Source organism: Etheostoma cragini, chromosome 11 (genome assembly GCF_013103735.1).
Source record: "Etheostoma cragini isolate CJK2018 chromosome 11, CSU_Ecrag_1.0, whole genome shotgun sequence".
NCBI lineage: Eukaryota > Metazoa > Chordata > Actinopteri > Perciformes > Percidae > Etheostoma > Etheostoma cragini.
Genome location: NC_048417.1, coordinates 26,297,150 through 26,305,879, shown reverse-complemented (window position 1 = coordinate 26,305,879; position 8,730 = coordinate 26,297,150). Strand labels below are relative to the sequence as shown.

At 37.5% G+C, this 8,730-nt stretch overlaps 2 protein-coding genes across 2 annotated transcripts in view; both read right to left on the bottom strand.

Moving 5' to 3' along the window:
* LOC117952404 overlaps positions 1 to 3,195 on the bottom strand; it is a 4,331-nt gene extending 1,136 nt beyond the window's left edge. The window contains exons 1-9 of the mRNA XM_034884689.1: positions 3,100 to 3,195; positions 2,785 to 3,014; positions 2,405 to 2,583; positions 1,704 to 2,051; positions 1,471 to 1,588; positions 804 to 895; positions 602 to 716; positions 382 to 471; positions 10 to 47 (exon numbers count right to left, since the gene is read on the bottom strand). Of these exons, the coding sequence (XP_034740580.1) occupies positions 10 to 47; positions 382 to 471; positions 602 to 716; positions 804 to 895; positions 1,471 to 1,588; positions 1,704 to 2,051; positions 2,405 to 2,476 (873 nt within the window). The 5' untranslated portion in view covers positions 2,477 to 2,583; positions 2,785 to 3,014; positions 3,100 to 3,195. The remainder of the gene's footprint in view (positions 1 to 9; positions 48 to 381; positions 472 to 601; positions 717 to 803; positions 896 to 1,470; positions 1,589 to 1,703; positions 2,052 to 2,404; positions 2,584 to 2,784; positions 3,015 to 3,099) is intronic.
* Positions 3,196 to 7,778: 4,583 nt separating this feature from the next.
* Positions 7,779 to 8,507, bottom strand: LOC117952930 (putative olfactory receptor 13C6). Its single transcript, XM_034885553.1, has one exon. The coding sequence runs from the start codon at positions 8,505 to 8,507 to the stop codon at positions 7,779 to 7,781; it is 729 nt and encodes a 242-aa protein (XP_034741444.1).
* Positions 8,508 to 8,730: the final 223 nt, after the last annotated feature.

The following is an 8,730-nucleotide window of genomic DNA, read 5'->3' as shown; positions in this document are numbered from 1 at the left end:
CTCAACAACAATCTTTCTTCTCAGTTGATGCCTTCGCTTATTCCCACCTACAATGAGAAAACACAAAATGAGTGTGCACTCACACGATTACTACACAAAAGCACCATACAAAGTAAGGCTTCACAATATGCATGTACAGCATGTGTTACGATTATTGTGACAGAAGCTGTGTGATCATTTTTGCATCACAAGTTTCGATATCATCGGAAAAATTGTGAAAAAACAATTTAAAAAATAGTATGCTGCCCTGGCTTGTAGGAAAGGTACTTCATCTTCTAATGATGTTTTTTTTACTTTTTTTCTTATAATCTTGCTATATAAATCAGTAGTGATTTCATTTTTTCACATATCTACATTCCTAGTGGCCTTTTCTGCTCTCACCGGACTGACGATACAGCTGAAACTTTCGCTGTTTGATGCCTAGATATAATCCCTCGATGGTCTTCTGCAGGTCATTTTGGATTGTTGCTCCTTTAAACGACAACAAACAAATTAATTAATGCCCATCTCAGTTTACAATCAGACTCTTTTCAGATCCCCTGTATAAGAGCAGAGCCAAATGATTCTTTAAATATGCCATTACATTTTTTTTTTTAAGTACCTGAGGACCACTGTTGAACATCAGCCACCCACTGCTGAACTGTGTCTTGCTGTAGAGATAACTCAGTGATGAGTTTCTCCAGGTCCTTTGATGCCTCTGTGATCCTTTGTACAGTCTGTCAAAATGAAATATCTGCGTTAAAAAATGCTGAGACACAATTTAAAAACAACAATTATTATACATATATTTGCCTAGTCAGTACCTTAATGTATCTTTTGGCCAGTGTCCGGTCAAGGTTTTCTGCCTTTCGCTTGTTCCAGCCACTTGCCTGGATAGTTAGCATGTCTGTGCGGACTTGACACACAATGTTTGTGCAGTAATTTAGGTTCACACTGAGGAACAAAGATCAGATACTACATTGATCATTCTCTAATATTGTCACATAAAACTGGAAAGAATCATACACTTAATGTGTCAGAAGTTAAATTATCATAAAGAGTATCCTGATCAGTGTAAAAGTGCTGACGAGACAGTTGTTTTCAAAAGGGAGCATGCACTATGCACAGAACCCTAAAAAAAGCATCAGTGTTCAAACCACTTCTTAGAAGTGGAAATATGGGAAATATTAACATTTATAACATCTGGTAATGTTTGTCTTCTAGGGAGTTAGACACCTGCAGAGATTTGACTCCACCTGATCACGAAGAAGCACTCTATTGTAAAGAGGTGCTACACCTTCTGATTTGGTCTATATGGAGAAGGATTCATAGCGTAGCATGATAACAAGCCCAATCAGACCTCAACGCTCTGACAGAACCAATTGAAGACCGAAGATTGTAATAAAAAATAGCGCTACACTCAAAACAAACAAAAAAATATGTTAGCTTGTATTCTCAATTTGGACACAACTATACATGAAAAATGCTTACCGGCTTTTGACATGTACTTGGAACATATGGTTGCTCTGGAGAGGAAACTGTTAACCTGTTCAACCTCCTCCCCGATTGTTGTTCCAGCTCCTTCTTGATTGCGTCCACCCCATTTTAACTGTAACATATTTACATGAATGTTATCAGTTGGAAAAAAAAAACTAGGGGCAGAGGGCAGACAATCATAATATGTTGTACAAATGGAAAGAAATTCATCTAATTGGCATTTTTACCTCACACATCCATGAATGCGCTTTTGCATGCATGATGGAGAGAAATGGGCGCATGTTCAGCAAGTCCTCCAACTCTGGACAGTGGTCCACAACTCTCTGCAGATATGGCCAATATTTGCAGACCACATCAGAGCAAAAAAAATGGACAGTATGTGAAGCGAGCTGTTTCTGGAGATATAACGGGTATGCAAATATTTCTCCACGGAACATATTCAGTCCCTTCAGCAAAACCCCATGACGGCAGACAGCAACTTCAACACCTTCCTCGTCTAGTTTGCTTGCAGACTTGTTGGCGGACTCTCGTGCTGCTGTCCACTGACCCGCACCACATCTCCCTTTCCCTGGATTCTTAAACAGATAAGGGCACAAACAGACATTTTACAGTTACATTTGACATTTGAAAATAAGTTATAAATCATGGTATAATGGCATTTGATGCAGTAATGCCACTCCATTAATTAAATAAACTAAATTATGTTTAAATTTAGAAAAAAAAAGGCAAGCATTCATATAAAATTGTGCTTACATGCCCAGTTGTTCCATGGATGTAATCAACAAATAAGGACACAGCAGGATCACTGGCCAAAAAGACTCCATCAAAAAACCCATCAGCTCTTGAAAGAAATATATAAATGCAGGTTACATTTACTATATAAAAGGAATTTGTGGCTAGAATTTAATTGTACATGAATGTTACACACCCTGGTTGGCTTTTGAAACGATATAATTTGCGGTTCCCATCCACTGCAACTGCCAACATGGAGGGTGTGCATGCAGGGCACTGAAAGTGCTGGACCTGAGACAGCTTCTCAACCTCAAATTTGGCATAGGCCCATTCGAGGAATGCCCTCTGCATTGTGTCCCCACATATCTTACCACTCTGAGAAAAAACAAAACAAAACCGTAAGTAACTGTTTAGAAGGTTGGCTTCAGAGCATGGTCATGATGAACAAAAGGGCTCTGTCAAGAAATGTATGCTGAATCATCGAGGATTGTAAGAACAAGTCCTAACAATGAATCAGTTATTTAAAAGGTGAACCAAACAAACAAACAAACAAACGTAAATTATGAATACACTCACTCGCCCAAAGAGTTTCGTTCGACCCTCGAGCATGCTGACAAAAGCTTGTCTTGACATCCCTGGGGCAGTGATTTTTAGATCCTCATACGTGGTGAACAAGTCCACCATGTACAAGGTCTCAAAATTGACAGTGGCTGGCCAGTAACCACTTTCAACCAGATCACTTATGGTCACTGGCAAGGTTTTTCCACAGGAGCAGTTTACTGATGGAAGGAAGAGGTTGTATCTTCCTGAAATTTCAGAGAAAAACAATTATCTCTTGTTAAAAAAAAAAAAAAAAACAGAACATAAATAAATAAAAAATAAAAATGTTACCATTTATTCCGATTAAAATAACTGGCTTTCCCTTTAAAAAGCTTGTTTTCCCAGTGAAGCAGTCGCAGCAGGGAGGAACGATTGGTAACATTCAATCTAAAACGCAGAATTAGTTTACATATTAGAGTGAATAAAACCAAAAACTCAACAGTGAGGGGGTTTGTGTAAAATGTAAACAGCCTACATAACCTGAGACTTAAAAACTACCTTTTTCATGATAGGAGAATTGCCCTCCCTCGTGCTGCTGAACAAAGGTTGATGGTGGCTGGGGTCTGAAGAACCCCTCCACCATGGATGCTCTGTTATGAAGCACCAGGGCCTCATGTGTGGAAAGGTCACATGCTGTGCAGTAGAGTGATCGTGGTAGACAGTCCCTACACATCACTACAGCAGCATTGTGTCCACAGTGATGGCAAACCCCCTCTTTGGGTTTCTCAGATGACAACATATTGTTCACCATGACGGGCCTCATCACTGTCCAATTCTCTTCGTGGGGGCCTTGACGCGTCAAAAGCCATCAATGAGATTGCACCAAACAGGAAGTCAAGTGCACAGAGGATCCGTTTGATTTTCAAAATTAAAAACAGCGGACAAACCCGATCGTAACTAGTCGTAGTGGTCGAGGGTTTGATCCGTCAGATGGAGCGAAATCGCAATAGATTCCTATGTGGAGTCTGGGGTCACAGCTAACCCTAGCTAGCTATGCTAGGCGAAACAGCATCCATAGCAACCACAACATGTCAGTATCACATTATTCTGGCGATATCGGAAAACGCAATTAAAAGCAATGAACAAGCTAGTGATTATGTAGCTACATTCACTGAGAGGATTTATGAAAATTAAATATAAATGTCTCGCTAGAAATGTAAAAATAAATGTCTCGCTAGAAATGTAAAAAAAATCAAAACGCAGCGTCCGTAGCAACCAAAACGTGTCAGTTTCAGAGATGGGAAGTAACGAAGTACAAGTACTTCGAAGTAACGAAGTACAAGTACTTCGTTACTGTACTCAAGTAGATTTTTCTGATATTTTTACTTTACTTTACTATTTATTTTTGTATTGACTTTTTACTTCTACTCCTTACATTTTAACACAAATATCGGTACTTTCTACTCCTTACATTTTAAAAATTGGCTCGTTACTTTCGTTTTGTACAAGAGGTTATATCGGAAAATAGCGCGGACACGCGGCACACACAGCGAGCGGGTGCGCGCGCCACACGGAGAAAAAAGTGAGAGAAATGAAAAAGAGACAAGCTGTCCGGAGGATAACCAGCTGAGATTGTGTGTCTGCCTCTTTGAGAACTGTAAGTCGTATAACTCATGTTGTCAGTTCACTTAAGCCTGTTACTGGTCTATAGTTCTTCACATTTAAAGTAAGTTAGCTAGTGGTTTTGGTGTGTTCTTCACCTGTTAGCTGGGTTGCACGTTGATATTAATCAACACTTTCACCAGCTTTATTCGCATAAGTTTTTTTTTTGGACCAAACTTCAGATACTGTAATTCAATTGACAAGTGGATGGCAACTTAGCTAGAGAGAAGTTGTCTCCGTCTGTGTTTTAACAGACACACCTGGGTCGAAGTTGGAAACCAGAATCAGCCTTAATCCAGTCCTAATCTAGTTCTCAACTTTCACATCATTTCACTGGAGTTATCCTTATTATTGTTTACGTCATCAATACCATATTCAATCTAAATGGATGGGAATACATCTACTGTACGTTGGATTTGACGCACGACTAAGACAACTCAATAGATTCAGCATTCTGCATTAATTCACAGCAAATCATTGAGGCTTGATGGCGCTAACGTTAGCACATAGTAGTATTGATGGTGTTAACGTTAGCACATAGTAGTATGGAGGGCGACATGATTGGAAATGAAGAGAACAGCAAGACATTCCCATCATCCTCAACCTTATCAGAGAGAGATGTTTGAGACAGTAGGCATCAAGAAGGACTCCTGGCCAATGTGCTGGGGAACTTCTTCATTAATATCAGTTTAGTCATTCATATTTTAATCCTTTATTTTATTTCCAGAAGCCGTATTTGAGCACACACATAAATGTAGATTTATTTACATGTATGGGAGAAAGATTAAAAATAGAAACTGGATCTGTGACTTCTCACAGAATCACAACTGAATTCATATCTTGCTAATAAGTCAGAATCTTATTAACCTGGAGTCCCAGTTTCTGTCATTATAATCATATATGTTATGTTTTAGGCCTATTAGCAGACATCCATTTAAAAGGTAGCCTTTGCCATTTAAAGACATGTCCTCCATGTCCACTGAAGTTCCTCAGCGTCTCCCTAGTAACATTTGTGTGCTCCAGATAGCTTTTGCGAGGCTACTTTTACTTTTGTACTTTAAGTAAATTTCCAAGCCTGTACTTTGTTACTTTTACTTGAGTAAAGAAGTTTAATCAGTACTTCCACTTTTACCGGAGTATTTTTTAACACAAGTATCTTTACTTCCACTTAAGTACGGAAAGTGAGTACTTTTGCCATCTCTGGTCAGTTTCACATTATTCTGGGGATATCAGAAAAATCATCGCAACAACGAGCAAGCGAGTGATTATGTGCATTCACTGAGTGAATATTATGAAAATAGAATATATATTTCTCACCAGAAATGTAATCAAAATGCATTTTTATGCAGAAACTAAGTCAAAATATTGATTATTTCACTAAAAATGAGAGAAATGTCCGCGTGTTCTCACGGCCGGAATCTTGAAAGTCACGTGGCTTGGACGCGAAACGGTAGAAAAAGAATAGGCAGAAAAAACGTGACAGTCATACAATTCGAGGACCATTATTGTAACCCCTCTACGTTATTGCACATTGGACCAACGTAGTCAGTGTACGTTTTTATATGAGACTGGGTTGTAATAGGATATCATAGGATATGAAAAACTAACTAAAACTGGAACCTGTATATTTTCTGTTGACGTGTATTGGTGTATTGGTATTCAATAAAAAAACATTGAAAAAAAAAAGTGACAGATAAACGAAGTCTGAACAGCGCAGCAAATAAATGAGGATTGCTGGCGAAAACTTATCTGGGCATCTAGTGGACAGTTAGGAAAGTGGGAATGTGGCTAAAGACGCAGAATGTGGAATATTCAGCATTTAATCAGGTGAGGAGGGGAATTGGTGAGGGGTATGTGGCTGTTGCTAGCGGTGTGAATGAACGTATGGAATGCAATCCAGAAAGTCAAGTTTGAGTAAGAGACCCATCCAGTTCAAAAGTATGCTAAAACACTGCACAAGTACATTGGACATATTTCCTTCACTTTACAAATTATTCTATTAGGAATGTGAATGCATTTTTTATGGCCACCTTGCCGGAAGACGTTGTATTCAGTAGCAAGGACCACGCCACAACAGTATCGTCATCTAACCCATCATTTCACAAGCTGGGAGGGAGAAGTTGTTTCGTCATCACAAACGTCAGGGCTAAGAAATGTGCCCTTATTAGACAATAAACGATAGCAACCTGGTCTAGATTACCTACAACCATTATCAGATATTGCAAACTAAGTTGGCAATAGTCAACACAAAGTCAGTGAAATCTAGTCTTACCCTTCGCAGTGACTGCCTAGCCTAGATTCCTAGAAGCCTAGGTTCATGAATGGCTTGATTCCGAACTATCATTCAAATCATATTACACATGTGTTACAATAAGTGAACACTGGAATGAATAATTTACATAAATCTCGTAATTGCTTGATACTCTTTTTTTGCGTTAGGGTTAGCAATGACACTTGTATGTATAGACTATGATACTAGTATTTGGGGCTTATCCTGGCTTATTATTTTTTTATTGTGAATAAGAAAACAGCCACCCAACACCTCCAAAAGTTGAGTATCACTTGTAAAGTGATAGCTTGAAGTGAAAAATAAGGATTTACTCCTGAGTCAGAATGTGTTATATTGAAAACAAAAAACAAAAAACAAAAGCCGTTGAGAACAAATTCCAATGTTACTCAAAATTCTTTAGGTTGCTAATTACATTCATGACAGTGAAGGAAAATTCATAAAAACAACTTCATGCCAGTTGTGATGACATCATAATGTGGAAAAAAAATGTTTTTTTTATATAATTAAAGATATCAGACAATACGTTGCTCAATACCTTGCTGTTCCCATAACAAATAGTCTCTTTAACAGTAAATACACAGTACAACAATAAAAATGTGTTTTTGATGTTTGTTATGGAAAAAATACAGAAAACTACATTTAAGTTGACTTGATAATGTAAATTGAGTTGTTTTTAACATTCATACGAATATTAGCCATTACAACGTTAACAATTAAGACAGCTTGCCACTGCTGTAAGAAACACAGTCTCTTTAAGAGTAAATACACAGAATTGTGTATGTACACAGTATTGGGTATTTACTGTACCTGTCAACAGTTCAAATCTCAGCATGATTATTGCAGAAGAAGTGCCTGTACATTAGTAATCAGTGTTATTACATCAAATCATTTTGGCTGAACAGAACAATCTTTTCAGATGATTAGAAATCTCTTTCATTTTGAGCCCGTATATGAGTGGGTGGGACAAAGGATGATACAAAAGTATTTGTAATGTCATTATTAAGCGTGCAATTTTAGGAAAATTGGATTCTACTCGGGCTATACTGACATCATAAACACTCAAAATGGAGAAACTGATTTAAACCAACAGGTGGGGTAAACAGGTCTGTGCAGCTTTTCTCCTGACTTCTCTACTACTTTGATAGGTTATTATAAATATCCTGCTGTATGTAAAAACTACAAAAAGCATGGGCGGAATTGAGAGATCTATTAAACAGACTACACCAAAAATAGGAATTACTCTTGATGTTACACATTGAAGTTTGTAAATTGAATTGTTACAAAATATTCTTTTTAGAGTTAAGTCACACAGTTTTGCTTCAGAACTTAATATTGTTAGGACTAAAATATGACAAGCAGGCACAAGCCAAGCAAAGAACATAAAAATACTCACGGTGGTTTTTGTCATGATGGTGTGGTATTGCAGAGGTTTACAAATAGACACATATCTGTCATAGGCCATGGCTGACAACAGTAAGAACTCTGAACAGCCTAAAGAATAAAATATATAAAATTGAAAGAGACAGGCTGAATAAGATATGATCTGTTTTTCAGATAAAAAGTCAATCAAAAGCTTTGGGTAGATGTTACTGCTGTAAAGAACAGAGTTCACTAACAAAGCTGCAGTGAAAATGTACATAGGCTCATGGAGTTTTTGGTGAAACCAGATAAGGTACACAATAATAGAATTACCACAGATTATTAGAATATATGCTATGAACATAATACAAAAATAAACATATCTGTATTTGTTAACGTCCACATGCCCATCCAGAGTTATATAAGTTACATTTGCATCATAATCCATTAATGTTAATAAATGTTTAGATGTAAAACAAGCAATTTTTTTAACAAGTTTGCATTAATTCCTAAAAAGAGATCTCACTTACATGACAACACCAACATCTAACCTGTACTGTTGTGTATTATCCATTCATAGATACCTGACCTTGAAAGTCACCTGGTGTTTGTTCTTTTCCAAAATTAACAAAGTGAAGTGTTTGAGTCTGTGAAAGGTTTTTATGAAATTG

Excerpts from the sequence above, each read along its gene's own strand:
- LOC117952930 (XM_034885553.1), bottom strand. The coding sequence starts at position 8,507 with ATGGATTATGATGCAAATGTAACTTATATAACTCTGGATGGGCATGTG.